At 42.6% G+C, this 18,571-nt stretch overlaps 1 protein-coding gene across 4 annotated transcripts in view; it reads right to left on the minus strand.

Moving 5' to 3' along the window:
* Positions 1-1,724: 1,724 nt before the first annotated feature.
* Positions 1,725-18,571, minus strand: part of IMMT (inner membrane mitochondrial protein) — a 46,252-nt gene continuing 29,405 nt past the window's right edge. For 3 of the 4 annotated variants that reach the window (XM_081254353.1, XM_081254352.1, XM_081254351.1), the window contains exons 8-14: positions 16,682-16,785; positions 13,853-13,988; positions 13,190-13,319; positions 7,617-7,840; positions 4,775-4,906; positions 3,666-3,795; positions 1,725-2,664 (exon numbers count right to left, since the gene is read on the minus strand). In XM_081254353.1, the coding sequence (XP_081110479.1) occupies positions 2,051-2,664; positions 3,666-3,795; positions 4,775-4,906; positions 7,617-7,840; positions 13,190-13,319; positions 13,853-13,988; positions 16,682-16,785 (1,470 nt within the window). In that variant the 3' untranslated portion in view covers positions 1,725-2,050. Of the gene's footprint in view, positions 2,665-3,665; positions 3,796-4,774; positions 4,907-7,616; positions 7,841-13,174; positions 13,320-13,852; positions 13,989-16,681; positions 16,786-18,571 lie in introns of those variants that run through there. The other variant, XM_081254354.1, reaches the window with a different exon arrangement.

Here is an 18,571-nt window from a genome sequence, read left to right on the forward strand (position 1 = left end):
AGGTTTGCTAAAGGAATACTAAAATTGAAAGCCAGTGGCTTTTGTTATTTTGATTTGGAGAGCTAAAATAAACCGCTCAGTATTGCCTGCTTCCTGTGAGCTCAGATAATCACGTCCAAAGGAAGTTATTCCTGGGCTCCTAGAGAAATTTATTTCCTTCTAGTCTGTAATGTTTTACACATTTCCTGAGTCAAATAAAAATTATGAACACTTCTAACATGACAAATAAGTTAGTCAGCTTTGCAAGTTAATGTATTCTACAATTTCATGCTATTCCAAAGGGAAGAAAGGCTTAGTTTAGAACAGCCTCATTATCTTCTAGTCAAAGCTTAATGGCCCACAGGTGCCGAGAGTACCTCTACCTGCAGAGGTTACGGACATCACACAAAGTGTGTGTTCCAGTCAGAGAAACTAGATGTGTTGAGTTAAGAATCCACTTAGGAGGAACATAAGGACCGTTAATAACGCCAAACGAACCACTGGGTCCCCAAGTCAAAGGACAACGTCAGGCGCCGTGCAGACCTGAATGTAACAATCAGGAGCCGGGCTACGCCTGCAGAAGTACATAGACAACCCTCTCTTTCATGATTTCCAGATACGCTGCTCAGATAAAAATGCCTCTTCAAGAATCTGTTTATGAACACATAAACCTCAACAAAAAGGACTTCCCTGGTGGCGCAGTGGTTAAGAATCCGCCTGCCAATGCAGGGGACATGGGTTCGAGCCCTGGTCCGGGAGATCCCACGCGCCACAGAGCAACTAAGCCTGTGCGCCACAACCACTGAGCCTGCGATCCACAATTACTGAGCCCACGCGCCTAGAGCCCATGCTCTGCAACAAGAGAAGCCACTGCAATGAGAAGCCTGCGCACTGCAACAAAGACCCAATGCAGCCAAAAATAAAATAAATAAATTTATAAAAAAGAAAAAAAAACCTCAACAAAACAACATGATTTTGAAAAAATATGTTGACGGTAACTTCATGAAGTAAAAAATGAAAGGTGAAACACTGGTTAATGTTTACCCAATATGGCAACTGTTCTAATCTTCAGAGAAGTGAACCATGTAAGCAAGTTCTCTGGGTTTTACAGCAATCCAGTTCAAATATACCACAAAATTATTGAACCCCTTTAAGATTCCAGGCTCACCACCCCGACTTCAATGGAGAGAGTCACAGTCCACATACCAGAGAGGAGCAAGGCCAACTACCAGTGTTCCAGAACTGGGAGCCATGAACTTTTCTGAGGGCTGTGGAATTAATGTGTGGGTAGAGAAGACACCAACATTTTTCTAATGCCACAGACCAGAACACAGTACATCACAAGTAGAAAGGAGAAGCAACGGTTCCAGAAACTGTTTCATGTATACATGCATATAAGGGTGTGTGCGGGTGTATTGGATCCCAGTACAAAATATTATTTTTCCCTGTGGTAGCAATCGTAGTTTGGGATACAGACTATTTCTAGTGCCTCTGAATCACTGGAATGATGTATCTCCGATTATAAATGTATTGGCATTTTGGCTTATACTTACATCACTCTTGAGTTTGACCAGCAGGAATCAGTTCACTAGGACCTTCGAAGCCAAGAACAGGCCTAGGGCTTCTGAAACCCGGTTCACAGCCTGGAAACTGAGCGCCCAGGAGTTGCTACTTCTGCTTCTCAAGGAAATTTTCCATATACACAACAAACTAGAAATGATACTTTTTGAAAAGGGATCAGCTACTCAGTTTTCAATGTCTGTTTTATTCAGTTTGCTCCAAGGGCAAAACCAATAGCAACAGTGACCACAAACATGATTTTGATTGGCTCACAAGCCTGATCAGTAAAACCTGAAAAACAGGAAATGTGACACAAGTTGCAACTAAAGTGCTCCTGGGGTTGACTGACATGACAGCGAAAAGGAAAGATATAAATGCGACAGGTGTTAGCAGTTAGGACGGTACCTGCCACCTGCTCACTTCCAGGCAATTCTGAGACCTTGTGGCAAACCCTTCATGTATTACTGCCCATCTCCGTTGACATGAAATGTGACAAGACTCTTCCTAGACCTTACTCTTGCTGCACTTGAGTGGTTCCTATTCCTACGGCGCTGGCGTATGCTGTCAGGATCTCCACTATCTGCTTAGTTTCTAGGGTCATTCGGGCTTCCTTCAGCCAGTCCTGTGCCACTCGTCGGGACTCCCCTTTCAGCTGATTGACAAACTTTGCCGCCAGCTCCAGGTCACCATGCTCAATGCAATAGGAGGCATATGACAGTAACTTAAACGTGTCTGTATCCTCGGGGCAGAGCTCTGCTGGTGGCTTCAGCTGCTGAGGTGGGAACAGCAGCAGGGACTGTAAGTAGGAGAGGAAGTACTGGTATAAGCTATTCCTGGTCTCATCGATCATGGCTACCCTGTGGGCCAGTTTTTGGATGGCATAGAAACGGACTCTAAGGGTCTCTTCACTGTACACCCCACGGGTCAGGGACTCTGGAGGGAGGGCTGCGCTTAGAGCCTGGGCAAATTCACTATCGGAACAGCTGACTTTGATGGCCTCCACTGCGCTACCCAGGGGAACAGTGGGCAGGTCTGCAGATGCCGTCTTCATGCGGTACTTTAATGCCTCCACCGAGAGCCAGAGCTGGTGGGCTTTTCTGGCCTCCTCTTCAGCAACTGCGTGACCTATTAAAAAAAAAAGGCAAAGACAGACTTTTTTCTCCACCTGACTATGTCCTCGTACACAGAGAGAACTGGTACACCTTCCACAGAAGTGGAAGACGGGGCTGGAGAGAGCCTCTGCCAAGCCCATCCCACCACTTATTTATGGTACGTTCTTTCCTAGCTGGCCTCTTCACAAGAGGCAACAAGGAACGACATAATCTGCTGAGGACTTGTTTTTACTGTAGCCGTGGAGAAAGCTGGGAGGGTGGATGTGCACAGATGAGTCTCCCTTCTTTCTTCCTGTGACATCTAGGAGATGCAGGGTATCTAATTCAGATACACTTATCTTTAGAAATGTTTGAGAAAGGAATGTGATATTTAAATTAAGCCAAGACTTACATTAAGGCCATCAGAAACTTTACTTTCTACAAAGAAACGGACTACTGGATCTTGAAATTTCATGAGTACTTAGCTTATTGCTATGCTTATCTGACAAAAAAGATTCCTTCACATCCCACAGAAACCCATTTTATTTTATTAATAAAATCCTCACTGTCAGGACATTTCCCTTCCAGTGTGGCACATGGAGGCCTCAGCATAACTACCATCCATTTCGTGGGTGGAACCAGCAAACCACCACCTCCAGGTAACCCTCCAACGGCAGAGCCTGGAGGGCGAACATGCAGCACACTGACCTTTTTCTCCACTCAGGGCACGTGAGACACAACCAGAGTGTGTTGGGTAAACTGCCTTGTGATCTCATGCCGGTCACATGAGGAGTAAAACTTCAAGTTACTTAGGTTTAATTTTTAGATCCTTTTAAATTTCTTCGCACAACTCTCTATACTACAAACTTATCAAATCTGGGGCTAATTGTCTAAGAAATGAATAAAAGTTATTAGAGGGTCTTCGGCATCTTGATTCCCTAATGTCAATGCATGTATACCATTATCCTTATAGCAAGAATTTACCCTAAGAAGTAGGGCTGAAGGAAATTAGCTGTAAGAGGTCCACGTGCTTACTCTGAACAGCCTGCTCGATTCCTCTCAGTCTGGCATAGGCAGTGTTTATATCCAGAGTATAGCTGTCAACTTGCTCTTGACTGAGCCGACGAAACTGTATGTCTTGTTCCGCGAGTTTCTCAGACAGGTCCTGAAATGGTAAATAGTGCACAGAGAGGAGTGACGCTACCGCAGTGCATGTCACTCATCGGGCCACTGAGTCTTCCAGTAGCTGTTGCCTCCAAAAGAAAAGAGGGCCTTTAACGTCTCAAAACCCGTGTCATGAAACTCCTACATTAGGTGTAAGGTTTCAAAAGCTTCCTAAAGCATAGGTGATGTTTCATCTTCTACAAATTTACCGGTGGAACCTAATATTAGAGGAAGAAGACCAGGAGGGGAAGAAAGAAGTCTATCAAAATGAGAAAATGACAACTTTAGAAAATAAAGTAACTGTATGGCCACCCAGACATTAAATTGTATTCAATATCTTCCACTTTAAGAGTTCATTTTTCTCAAAATACTCATCAAAGAGAATTCAAAGTCATATAACTTTTCATACTGGTATACATTTCAGTTTTCTGGAGGACTTCCTTACTTGGAAAACCTCATTCCCTTCTTGTGAGACAAAATAATACATTAATATATTATAAATGGCTTGCCGAGTAGAAACTAATTATGATTCAAGGTATCCTGATGGTTTGCTGTGGTTTCCAAACTTAACCTCTCCGGGATGTTTCCTCAAATATAAAAATCTCAGAACTACCACATAATCCACAAGAGTTTGTGGAGACAAAGCAGGCGATACATGCGTCAAGTATTATTACCTGCGTTCCGGAAACCCCCTGAACCAACCCTCCTTAAAGCTTTGAAGGCTCCAAATGACTAGGACATAAATACAAAACACATCTGATCAGTAACACACAGGCACACCTTTATGTAAAAAGGAGCAGATGTGAAATATACAAAAGTCCCCCTCCAGCAAGGATAGGCACCATTAGAAATCTGTCCCCATTCTTCCACTCTCAAGACTGAATGACATGGAGCACATCAGAAGGAAAGCAGAGACTGTTTAGAACGTAAAGGGGAAAAGGAGGCTGAAGGGGAGACGATGCTTTACGACAGGTCCTCACCTGCTCAAACTCGTGTTTCAGTTCCTGTTCTTGGACCCTAAGGACATCTCGTAAGTGGTCGGTGTGGGCAGCAGCCTGGCGGCGAAGCTGGGTTCTCATTTCATTCTCCATGGCATCTCTGACTTCCTCCACCTGTGAGGCCAAGCACAGTGATGAGGAATTCTCAATTCTCCACATACGCTTCTAGCAAAAGAGAAAGACCAGTGACCACGATGATGGCAGCTTCCACGTCCAGAACCCCTTACGATGAGCCGTGCATGGGAACACATTCTTATTTTGAATTCTCATACGAATCAGAGAGCTGAATGTTGGAAGGTGACTCGGACAATGTCGCAAGGCTGTGGCGAAATCAGATTTCAAACAGGGGTCTCTCTAACCCCCAGACTTGAGTTTCTTCCATATCACCAGGCTGCCTCCTGTACAAAGCAAACACTGTCATTTCCTGCATCACATGCTCCCCTGAGAATCAAGGAATCCGAGACCACAGAAATAACTACAAAGACTTGGGATCAAACACAGCTTCACCACAACCATCTGTGTGACCTTAGGGAAATTATTCATCTTCTAAGTCTCCATTTTCTTGTCTGTGAATAATAATGCCTACCCTGCAGAACTGTTAGGAAAAGGAACAAATATCTGACAGTTACTGAACACAGTTTCTCTCAGCAAAGAAAGCTCCTCTGAGACTGCTTATTTTAGTATGAATTTAGATTCAACACAGGCCAAATCAAGCCAAAACTATGAAAAGCCTATAATGTCTGGCCTAACAATTAGCCATGGGTCATATTACAAATTATTTAATACTAATTACCTGGAAATCATAACTTCCTTTTTCTCAGAAACAATATAGTTAATCAATGAACCCATTCAGTCAGTGCATAAATATTTATGAAGTGCCAGCCCTGTGCCAGGCAGTGCCTACTATAAGCTTGGATGCAGTGGTGCTCAAGGCAGACAAACTTCTTGCTCTTTTGCAGTATACATTTCAAGAGAGGAATCGGTGACAGGCAAAATGGACATCTCAGACCGTGGTACTTGTTTTTAAGAAAATAAATAGGACAATATGAGAGAAAGTAATACAGAGACTCTACTTTAGATTGAAGGGAACAGGACAGGGCTACACCAGGGCAAAAGCTGTAGTCAAGGCACCAAAACAACACCAAAAAACCCCAAGGTACCTGGTACATTAGGGAAATAAGGGAAGTAAGGGAAGCCTGGCTCACAGCAAACAGGAATGAGATCAAGGGGCTTCTTTGGTATAAGTTAAGAATTTGGATTTTATATTAAATACAGTCGGCAGTCAGTGGAGAACTTTCAGCAGCGTAGTGTCTGATAAGAATACATTTTGTAAGGACCACTTGCCTGTGTAAATAGACATAGAAAGATGGGTATGCAAACAGGGACCCTGTTCAGATGATACTCTGAACTAAGGTGGTGGTGACTGAAAGAGAGAAAAGTGGAGCGTTGAGGGATTTATTCTGAATGCAGAGCTGGTAGACTCTGTCAGTGGTCTGGATGCAAAAACTGATGGAGGAACAACTGAGCGTGACTTCTAGCTTGATCAACTGAGTGGATGGAGGTTTATTTAGACAGAAACAGCTGAGGGGCTGGGAGACAGTTTGGAGAGAATCAAGAAATTTGTTTTGAACATGTTGAGTTTGAAACGACTACTGAAAATCCAGGTGAAGACACCAAGTCAGCTGCTGGACAGCCCTTGAAGCCAAGGCAGAGGTCAGAGCCAGCAATATAAGTGTCAGTAATAGACGGTATTTAAACTTCAAGGCCACAGGACTAGCGAAGAGCACCTAGAGGCAGCTTAGATGGATAAAAGGTTTCAGAACAATGCCAGTGCACGCCGATATCTGACTAAGCAAAGGCAGCAAGGCGGGGGAAAGGCCAGCAAGTGGGGGGTCTGGCAGCCTAGGGAAGAAAGAGCTTCAAGGAGGAGGAAGTGGACTTCCCTGGTGGCGCAGTGGTTAGGAATAGGCCTGCCAGTGCAGGGGACATGGGTTCAATCCCTGGTCCGGGAAGATCCCACATGCCGCGGAGAACTAAGCCCGTGCGCCACAACTACTGAGCCCGTGCGCCTAGAGCCCGTGCTCCGCAACAAGAGAGGCCGCCACAATGAGAAGCCTGCGCACGGCAACGAAGACCCAACGCAACCAAAAATAAATAAATTCATTAATTTTTTTTAAAAAGGAGGAGGGAATGGTCAACCATGCAGCTGAGAAAACGCGAAGGTAGGATGAGTAGTCGGGTTCCCAAATCAGCCTGTAGACATCTATTTAATACATGATGTGCTCAGACAGAAGACTACAGCTGTTTCATCCATGCTTCACCACTGACTACTTAGAAACGCTTGCAGAGAGGGGTCCAGTGGTTGGGGCTCAGCACTTCCACTGCAGGGGGCGTGGGTTCAATTCCTGGTCAGGGAACCAGATCCCGCAGGCCATGTGTTGCAGCCAAAGAAACCCCAAATAAACAAACAAAGAAACAAAACCAAACACTGGAGGAGAAACATATACTGGGAATCCAACGGACTCTTTCAGCACTGCTTCAGCGGACAGAGGCTCCACTGGGAAAAGGCAAACAGCTAGACAATCCCGGATGCCAACAGCTCGGTACTTTCTGACACTCCTGCGTCAGCTCAACATAAAGGCTCTCTGCGAGACCAATCCCTCCCCAGAAGTGCTGACTAGAACAAGGGCCAAAGTTCCACTCAAGACGGGGGTTGGCCCGACTTACAGCTGGTACGTTAAAGTCAGTGACTGCTGGGATCACCTCTAGAAGCAAACAAGTTAGATTCACTTTAAACATTAGGCAGTTTTGCTCCTTTCTTTACCTTTCTGTCCTGTTCAGCCTGTATCTCACTTCTGTGACGTTCTAATGCTTTTGCCACTGCAGAGTCAAACGCCCGCTTCTCCTCCAGCTTCTGTTTCTCCAAGGCTAAGGCAATGTGCTGCTTCTCCGTGGCTTTCTGTTCGGCCAGCGCTCTGTTCAGCTGGTCGATGCGGCGATGCGCGTGAGCAATCAGGGAGTTTAGGTCGTCGGTGGACAGCCTGTCAGCTAAACAAAACCACATGAAAATGTTAATGATTTCACCAAAATCATACATCTACAAGGTAACTTGCCTCAACTGATTGTAATTTAAACAGCTAGGAAGAAAAGCCAAGAGGAGCTGACATTTAAAAAGAGATGTAGAGGCTGCCGTGTAATCAGAATTTCACAGCTCATGGCCAGCAACTAAGCGTTTTCAATCCCAAGCAAAATAATTCAGGGAGGCCTCCAGGTATAGAATCTGTTTTTTTCCAGGAACCCAAATTAGCAGTACTTCCAATCTGAACTGATTATAAATTGGCTTTATAACTCACCATAATTTTGCCGCTAAGGACAAAGCTTACAAATAAATACAAAGCTTACGGATGTACTCACTTCTACATTTCCTGCGAAAACTTGAATCAAATCCAAATTCTCTCAGACTTTTCCCTAATAAGAGTTCTCTACTTTTTCTTACACAGATATTATTATCCAGGACAGTGATCTGCAGCCAGAGGTGTCCATCAGAAGCACTTGTAGAGCTTTTAAAAATAATCATACCCAAAGATTCTGATTCTGATGTTTTTTTTTTTCTTTCCCCAATCTCACACTCCAGAAGTGTTCTGATATATTACCACAGGTTAAGAATTATGGCTCTAACAGCAAAATAAAGAATATGGGAAATACTATGATAAACAACTCAATTCCACAATACGCAGATTGAAAAGCAAAAAAACGAAGTGAGGATGAGAGATTTATTGACCAAATTCACCATGTGTAGCTCCTCTGGATACTGATTTGAACAGAACAACTAAAAAAACTCATTCTATAAAGTGATTAGGGATATTTGAACACTTAAGAGATATATTTGATGACATTAAGGAATTACTGTTGACTGGGACAATGGTATGGTGATCACATTTTTTAAAAAACATACTGAAAGTTTTTACAAGCTGAAGAATATAATGTTTGGGATCTGCTTCAACATAAGTTGCGGGAATAAATGAGACAAAAGCAGCCATGTGTTGGTAACTGCTAAAGCTGGGCGATGGGTAAACAGGAGTTCATTATAGTTTTCTTATTTTTAATGTTTCAAATTTTACAAAATAAAAACTTAAAAATGTAAATACATATATATCTATATACCTATACAGGTTTCCAATCACATAGTGAAAACATTTTTGTTCCTGAGAGCACATGGATGACAAAAATATACAAATCAGATTTATCACATGCAACATAATTCTACTTTAGATTAATTTAGATGGTTTAGTATAAGAATCATAGGCAAAAAAGTAAGACTTGAGTCTTTTAAGACTCAAAACAGAAGTCTTTAAACATAAAATACACATAATTACTCACCTAGGTCAGAAATACCTACAAAGAAAAAGAATAAGTTTGAAAAAAAGTAAGTACATGTTTCAGTTATTAATCATTAAATAGGAATATCCAAAAGAAGGAACCAGAAGCTAGTAGTAGAAAAAGCATATTTTAGTACTGGAAAGCAAAATGATGAGTTTATTTCCTGAATTTTTTTTAAAGGATCAGAAAACATATAAATCAAGGTAAATTCTAACATTTCAGAAAACAAGAGAGTCAATGATATTAAAGTAGTCTTGGTTTCTGGGGACTCATCTCCAACTACTTTTGTAAAGCAATCAACTTAGTTAGTTTTTACATGGAAGCTACAATTCTTGTTTATCCCATTTGCATCAGTTTGTAGACTATTTCACGAAGTCACAGTCCTGACTGTGTTCTCAATACCACGCCTCTCTTAACACTGCAAATACTTAAGAAATTAATTTTTCTTCTTTGGAAATTTGAAAACAGTGAACTCACATTAAATTTGTGCTTAATGTGTGCAAATTAAACTAAGAATTATGACTCCCTGACGTGGCAGTAAGGAAAAAAAAAACATTCTAAAGAGTTTGGATGATGCTCCCCACCATGACCACAAGTACCACTGCGTGAAGCCCTGACAGGAGGGGACCCGCAGCCGGTCTCCTGCCTCTCAGAATAAGCTTCTTAACATCCTGGGTATGACCCCTGGATTCAACAAGTTCAAAGACAAGTATATTTCATCCAAAATGGCTCTAAAAGTTCAACTACTTAATCTGGTATTCAACCAAAGACACAGGGATCTGTCCCAATGCTGCAGGAAAAACTGGCAAAAGATGGACAAGGTTAAGAGATAACAGGTCAGTCTCAACATGGCACGCAAGTATGGCTACATATACTAGTCTATTAGCAATAAAGGAAATACTGACAACCTACAAATTGCACCTCATTCTCTCATCCTGGCAACACCCATGTGCACACCTCCTAGCGGCTCCTCCTCCCTCCTCCCACAGTGGTATCCACTATCTGAATAGTGTTTTTCATTCATTTTGTTATACTTCACATATGCACGCATCCTTAAACAATACAGAGTTTCATTTTACATGTTCTTAAGCTTCATGTAAGTGGTATCCTATTTTACATATTCTTCTGCAACTTTTTGCCTTTCCTTTAACATTTATGTTCAAGAGAAATGGTCTGGGTCATTCATCTGCACTGACATATGTGTGGTATTTAAGTGTCTTTGATTCTTCTGCTCTTACAAAAACAGTGCTGCTATAAACATTTTAATGAATCTTCCTGAGCACCTGTGTGAGTCTTCCTGAGCTCATACCTAGGAACTGAACTGTTGGATCGGGAGTATATACGTTGTCAACTTCACTAGATACAAGTTATGGTTCAACAAACCAGTTGCTGGGAATTCCCTGGCAGTCCAGTGGTTAGGACTCGGCGCTTTCACTGACAGGGGCCTGGATTCGATCCCTGGTTGGGGAGCTAAGATCCCACAAGACGCACAGGTGCAGCCAAAAACAAAACAAAACGATTGGTGAATGATCGCTTCTAAGTCTCTTTCCTATTCCTCATTTTCAGTGCCCTTGGCATACACACTGGGTGATCCATATCACTTTGCCCTCAGATTACTACAGCAGCTTTGAATAGCTTCCTTACCCTGAAGCATCCCTCCCTACGTCAAACTCACCCTCAAGCTCATAAAAATGAATTTTCCTACTTATGATAATCACATCATTCCTCTTCTCAAAAGCTCAAAAGGGGGTCCTGTGCTGCCAATACAAATCGATCAGCCAGAGAACAGTGAGGCTAATAGGTAAGAATGAGATCCTGGCCCTAGCCCCAAACGTGGACAAACTACTTAAGCCCTCTGTGTCTCAGTTTTCTCATCTATAGAACGGGCATAATAATAAAACTTACCTCAAAGGACTGTTATGAACTTTAAAAAAGTTACTACATGTGAAGCACTCAGAACACAGTGCTAGACATAAAATAATGCTCAACAATGTTAGCTAAATATTGTTATGTTTGCCACTGTGCTCAGCTCTGGAGAACACAGAAAAAGTACTAGACAGATGAGTATCACCAGAATACTTATAACTTAGGGAAATAAGACTAAGAGAAAAATAACTGGTAACACAAATCAGTACTAATGAGCTTAGTATAGGTCTTAAAAGAGTTCAGATTTCAGAAGCGAGAACATATATTGAGGCCATATCTTGGCCACACCATGCAGCTTGCAGGATCTTAGTTCCCTGACCAGGGATAGAACCTGCACCCTCGGCAGTGAAAACACAGAGTCTTAACCACAGGACCACCAACGAATTCCCCCCGACCCAGGCCGCCCAATTTTTTAAGCTAAAAACTTCACAGGCTGGCATGGAAAAATGAGTAGGATTTAGCGTACTGGGAAGACCAAAGACAAGTATTTTAGACGAGAGATGCAAATTTCTAGGGACGGCACTCATAACTAACTCTCCACAGGCAAAGCCTGACCTGCCCTTTCAACCTTATTTACTTTACTACAGCCAACCTAGCCTCCCTACTATCTACCAACGTCAGGTTTAAGCCAAGGAGCTTACATCCAATGCACAGAGATACACACACAACAAACAAAAACCAGTGAGTATTTCAGAGGGATTAAGAAAAGGTAACGTGGTAGAGTGGCTTGTGGAGGAGGATGTCTCTGGGATAATCACATCTGTCTCTGTAACCTCAGTGAAGCCCAGCCCTTGAAAGATGCTGGTGAGGGAAACGGTACAGATGTGGCTGAAGCAGGCCTGCTCAAGGACACACTGTCCACACTGTCCCCTCTGCTGCTAGTCAGTTAAACAAGTTTAACCAACAACGTTCAGATAAGACTGACTCACTGTTCCCACACTAAACTCTGTGTGATTCTCCATTTAATCCTCTCTTACAAGTCTTGCTTTTATTTTTTGCTTTGACAAGCATCTGATATCTATCTCCCTCTTAAGTGAGTCAACTACATTAAAAAAACTACCTACATATCTGAGTTAATAACAGCCTTGACTCTACTTCTTGCCATGACATCTCCTTGGCTGGCTATGATGCTGTTAAAATTCCTGCACTGTCTTTATTACCTGAGCTCCTTAGACCAGCCACGGTTCTGTGATGCAGCCTTGACACCTTCACCCCAGAGAGGTCTATAATGCCAGTTCTTCAGGTGCTACCTGATGTCCAGTTTCTAACGGACACCGGCATTTGAGAAGTACTGTATTGATTTTGTTGAGCCTGGTAATCTCCGTGGTTCTTTTTTTTTTTTTTTTTTTTTTGCGGTATGCGGGCCTCTCACTCTTGTGGCCTCTCCCGTTGCGGAGCACAGGCTCCGGACGCGCAGGCTCAGCGGCCACGGCTCACGGGCCCAGCCGCTCCGCGGCATATGGGATCCTCCCAGACCAGGGCACGAACCCGTATCCCCTGCATCGGCAGGCGGACTCTCAACCACTGCGCCACCAGGGAGGCCCTCTCCGTGGTTCTTATTACTCTCACAGAGCTTCAAGGAAAGGTGACTAGTCCCTGCAGTTACAACATGTAACTGTTGAGTCATCCAAGTTCCATGAAGTCTGAGCTATTGGCAAGTTGAAGGCCACACAGCAGATTTCCTTTCCACCCAGCACCCCTGGGTGAGTTCTCAACCAGCGTTGTCACAGAGCAGTCGTAAGGTGTGCCTTAAGTAATTCATTATGGGTATTTTTAAAGTCACAAAGGTTTTGAATAATTTTACATATATATAATATGCTAACAGAGTCAAGGTTATGTCACTTCACTCACTTAGATTCCAAATTACACTGGCTGGAACTTGCGTCCACCATGGCTAAACCAGGTGTGTCACCTGTCACAGGTGTGACTGAAATAAAATGCTGAAAACACGATACTGCGTATCAGATGAGATATGCATGCCAGAGGGGTTTAGACTAGAGAATGGAGCTGAAGCAAGTTTAGATCAGTTGATCAGTTGTTAAGGAAAAAAAAAAAAAAAAGGGAAAGTACCAACACGTCAGCTGTACTTACTTTTCCCTTTCCACCCTGGCAAGACCTCCGGAGTAATACTGTCCAGTTCTCGTTTAAAGTCATCCTGGGCTTGGACTACCAGCTCATGATACTGAGACACGACCTTAGCCTCAGACTGAGCTGCTTTAACCTGAACAGACACAAGGGGTATGTGGTTAAAATGACCAAAAAGTACTATAAACATTCCAAAATATTCGAAGTCATATTCATTGATTTATTTACATTTGGTTGTGAATATGTAAGCAATATCTAGAAAGAAATCTCAAGCTCAGAAAAAGGAATGTAAGTCTTGTCTTTGTTTCCTTCTAATTCTATTCAAATGCCGTGGGCAGGCCCTGTCCCATCTCACTGTGCCCCTGTCCCTCTTTCTCTGGGTCACGGGAAATTACCCATACACATCACAAATGCAGACTTGTGAGATTTCCGTAAGTGGTAATGACCACGAGCAACTATTTACCTATTATAAAAAGTATCAACAATACTGAAGAATCCACTTTGTGTCCAAAGCAAGTTTTTAAGATTAGTTACAACTAATATTCTTTTCAAGGGAAAAGAGAGAAAGATGATAGGAATCTTACTACTTTCCGGAATTCTTAAAAGTCCTTTGACAAAACAATTACATTTAAAAATAAAAAATACTTGTACAAGATCTAAGAAACACACCTTTTGGACCACATTATCCAGATCAACTATCATGTTGTGAAGTTTCCCCTCTGCAGCAGTTATATAAGATTTGGCCCCAGAAACCTCTTCTTTCTTTGCATTTTCAATGACACTTTTCATCTTCTCTAACTCTTCTCTGGAAACCAATAAAACAAAACAAAGGTTTGGTATTAGTCCTTATCAACTTTATTAAAGAATATGACAATTGTTAAGTCTATGAAAAATTTAATTTGGAAAAAACTACTCAGTGCTTTTTCAGTCAACAGGCAGAGAACCTTTCCTCACCAACAACTGAAAACACCTTGGTGAGAAGCCAGATTTATAGAGTGAACCGGACGAGCAGCATGGTGTACAGGAGAACACACAGGCTTCAGAACCAGAGAGACTTGGATTCAGCTCCCAGACCGGCCTCTCCTTTGCTGCTCACCCTTATACAGGGAGTAGAGGTAATTCATGCTAAGTACCTTGCACAGTGCCTGCTACATCAGGAGCACTCAATAAATGGCAGCTTTTGCAAGGATTAGTTGACTCCCCTGCCAGTGAGAGCCTGAGGAAAGCAAAGGCAAGGGAGGAGGCCTAAGAGCTAAGCAAATAGCTGGGTCTTCAGGAGCCCTCACGATTCAGGCTGGATGGACTATGGTCTACCCAACCACAAAACACAGAACTCAGAGCCCGGACTCATGGGCTACTGATGTGAGCATAATGCCTTCAATCTCCTCAAAGATATGCTGGCTTTATTAGAAGGCTTCTCTTTCTCTAAATATTTTGTTAAGAACACAGCACAATTTTGAATGACAAATATTGACTGGGTGGGCCAAAAGGTTTGTTCGGTGTTTTCCGTAAGGTGTGGCTTTAGTAGCACTCAAACAGTTTTGTTAGATTGTACGTAACAGCTATCGTATCAGCACGCATCTAAAAAAAGACTTATCAAAATCGGCGAATTTCTTGTGTGGCCATTTCAATATTGAAGGTGGAAGAAGCACAGCAACATTTTCCGCATATTACACTTTATTTCAAGAAAGGTAAAAAAGCAACTGAAACGCACAAAAAGAGTTGTGCAGTGTATGGAGAAGGTGCTGTGACTGATCGAACGTGTCAAAAGTGGTTTGCGAAGTTTCGTGCTGGAGATTTCTTGCTGGACGATGCTCCATGGTCAGGTAGACCAGTTGAAGTCGATAGCGATCAAATTGAAACAATAACTGAGAAAAATCTATGTTACACCACATGGGAGATAGCCGACATACTCAAAATATCCAAATCAAGCACTGAAAATCATTTGCCCCAGCCTGGTTATGTGAATCGCTTTGATGTTTGGGTCCCACCTAAGTTAAGCGGAAAAAAACCTTCTTGGCCATATTTCCGCCTGCGATTCTCTACTGCAATGTAATGAAAACATTCCATTTTTAAAACAAATTTGTGATGGGCAATGAAAAGTGGATACTGTACAATAAGGTGGAATGGAAGAGATCATGGGGCAAGAGAAATTCACCACCACCAACCACACCAAAGACCGGTCTTCATCCAAAGAAGGCGATGTGTTTATGGTGGGACGGGAAGGGAATCCTCTATTATGAGCTCCTTCCGGAAAACCAAACGATTAATTCCAACAAGTACTGTTGCCAATCAGATCAACTGAAAGTGGCACTCGACGAAAAGCGTCCAGAATCAGTCAACAGAAAACACGTTATCTTCCATCAGGATAACACAAGACTGCACGTTTGATGCCCAGGCAAAAACTGTTACAGCTTGGCTGGGAAGTTCTGATTCATCCACCGTATTCACCACACATTGATTGCACCTTCGGATTTTCATTTATTTTGGTCTTTACATAATTCTTTTAATGGAAAACATTTCAATTCCCGGGAAGACTGTAAAAGGCACCTGGAACAGTTCTTTGCTCAAAAAGATAAAAAGTTTTGGGAAGATGGAATTATGAAGTTGCCTGAAAAATGGTAGAAGGCAGTGGAACAAAAGGGTGAAACATTGTTCAGTAAAGTTCTTGGAGAAAATGAAAAATATGTTTTTCATTTTTACCTAAAAAACCGAAGGCACTTTTTGGCCCACCCAATAACAATTCCATAATGTTGATTAGAGCTCTTTATTCAAATGTAGGTTCCCATTGTCAGAGGCTGATCTTGTACTTGGTTTGCTTGCTTGATTCTAGTTTTAGCCAACTTCCAGGAAAGGTCAAGGTGGCATAAAACTAGACTCATTATACGCTAACTACTTTGGTAGTTAAGGCAAAGACACTGTGACATACTTTAATTTCTGATAAAACTGCTCAAGCCATCCCAGAAAAATCTTGAAACGATGGCAGAGCCTCAGTAAATCTGTAGAATACATATCACCTAAATAATAATCCAAAGAAAAACTTGATTTTTTTTTTTTTTTTTTTTTTTGCGGTACGCGGGCCTTTCACTGTTGTGGCCTCTCCCGTTGCGGAGCACAGGCTCCGGACGCGCAGGCTCAGCGGCCATGGCTCACAGGACCAGCCGCTCCACGGCATGTGGGATCTTCCCACACTGGGGCACGAACCCGTGTCCCCTGCATCGTTAGGCAGACTCTCAACCACTGAGCCAGCAGGGAAGCCCGAAAAACTTGATGTTTATACAAAATCTTTTATATAGGCTTCTGCCAAGTTTATTTTGGCTGGATTGTATATCAATATTTTATTCCCTCTCTCCCTTTTAAGCTTCCGTGCTCCTATCACCAATACAGTACAGGCGGAGAGGGGATGGAAGGGTTTCCCTGCCTCCTCTTTCTATGCAGACAGTACAAAGAAAGCCACCAGGAGGCCCTAATTACTTGTTAAAGTCCATGAGTAATTACTTGGCTTTGAGAAGGGCATCGGCAGCCTCATCTACTGCCTTTCTGCGTTCCTTCAGTGCACCCTCCACTGTGCGCCACTGAGCTGACTTCTTGTCACCTGCAATCTAAACAAAAAGTTTTAATTATGTAAACACGAATAACTGCTATTATTGTCACAATAACAAGACTAAATGCAGAAAGTAGTGACATGAAAGTCAAAGGTAAGAAGTTATATACATTTCTCCAGAAGAGGAACTCTTAATCTAATGTTCACGGACAGGCTCAAAGAAATCCATGAACCATCTCCCGTCAACCACCCGCACCAAAACTGTAAAAGACTGTGCCCTGGCGCACAAGCATTCTCTAAGGAGACGTGATATTTTTTATCAGAGTCTCCAAAGGAGATATGAAGCAGAAAAGATTAGTAAGAACAGTAACTTGTCATGAATTGTTTGTTGATTAAATCATTCTTCAATGAAGCACTGGTGCTTAAAATTTTCTTATTTGCAGGTCCACTGAAATCACAGTAAGAATAAGCAGAAAGCTTTCACATTTGTAGGGTCCTTACTCCTCCAAAACATCACCCTAATAAATGACCCTTCATAATTTTTAAGGAGAAAATCAACTACTGTCAAGAACCCCACTCCACCTTGAGCTGACTTCTACAGAATGTGAATTTTATCTTATATATGTATATATGTCTCCCTTGACAATTCCTTAGGCAGGTCTAACGTGTTTTGCTCCAGCACTGGAACTGACTGCCACTTCTTCAACTGAGCAGAGTTGGCTAATACTTAGGGGATACATCATACCCAAAACAAAAACCACCTCTAACACTATAATCACACTCAGTGCAGCAAGACGCTCACACAAGAGAGGTGTAAGAAAGCCGATCACTGAAGGCGTGGCATACGCGAGTCCAGCTTGCATCCCCCTCTCACTTTGCATCATATAAACAATGAGCGGAATGTTATCTGGAACTGTTTCAACTCTTTAAAACTATTTTTAAATTAGTTATTAACTATTTTAAATGACTTTTTTTCCCTCCCTTTTCTTTTGCCAAGTACATATAGTTTAAAGTAGTATATTATGTGTAGATATGAAGCAAAAACCACCTTATGGCCTCTCTTCAAAGTACAGTTGACCTTTTAACAACACAGGTTTGAACTGCGTTGGTCCGCTTATACAAGGATTTTTTTCAACACAGTACTACACAATCTGCAGTTGGCTGGATCCACAGATGCAGGAGGGCCAACTACGGGACTTGAGCATCTGTGAATTTTGGTATCCGTGGCAGATACTGAGGGGTAATTATATACTATGCTAGGACCTTAGAGAGGAACAGGAACATACTAAATTACCAAAGAATGAATTTTTTTTTTTTTTTTTTTTTTTTTTTTGCGGTACGCGGGACTCTCACTGCTGTGGCCTCTCCCGCTGTGGAGCACAGGCTCCGGATGTGCAGGCTCAGCGGCCATGGCTCACGGGCCCAGCCGCTCCGTGGCATGTGGGATCTTCCCGGACCGGGGCACAAACCCATGTCCCCTGCATCGGCAGGCGGAATCTCAACCACTGCACCACCAGGGAAGGCCAGAATGAAATATTTTTTATCAAAGAAAAAAAACGACTGAATTGGTTCAATAATTATATTTCAAGTCACCCAAAGAGGGCCACTACAGGGGCTGCTGCACACCTAAAACATGAGTGCAATCTCAGTGCAGCGTCCTGGGGCTTGGATGCCCAACCCGTATCTTCCCTTGTTAGAAACATAAGTGGTTTTGCCTCTGCAGCCCTAGGCCTGCTACTTTAAGGTGAACAGGGCTCAGCAAAAGTAATGCCTCTGGTTTGGGTCATTCACAAGCAATTCTCCACATTATGTTCCTACTGACATCTAGTGTGATCTCGATTTTA

Source organism: Mesoplodon bidens (assembly GCF_964165515.1).
Source record: "Mesoplodon bidens genome assembly, chromosome: 14".
In the NCBI taxonomy this organism is placed as follows: domain Eukaryota; kingdom Metazoa; phylum Chordata; class Mammalia; order Artiodactyla; family Ziphiidae; genus Mesoplodon; species Mesoplodon bidens.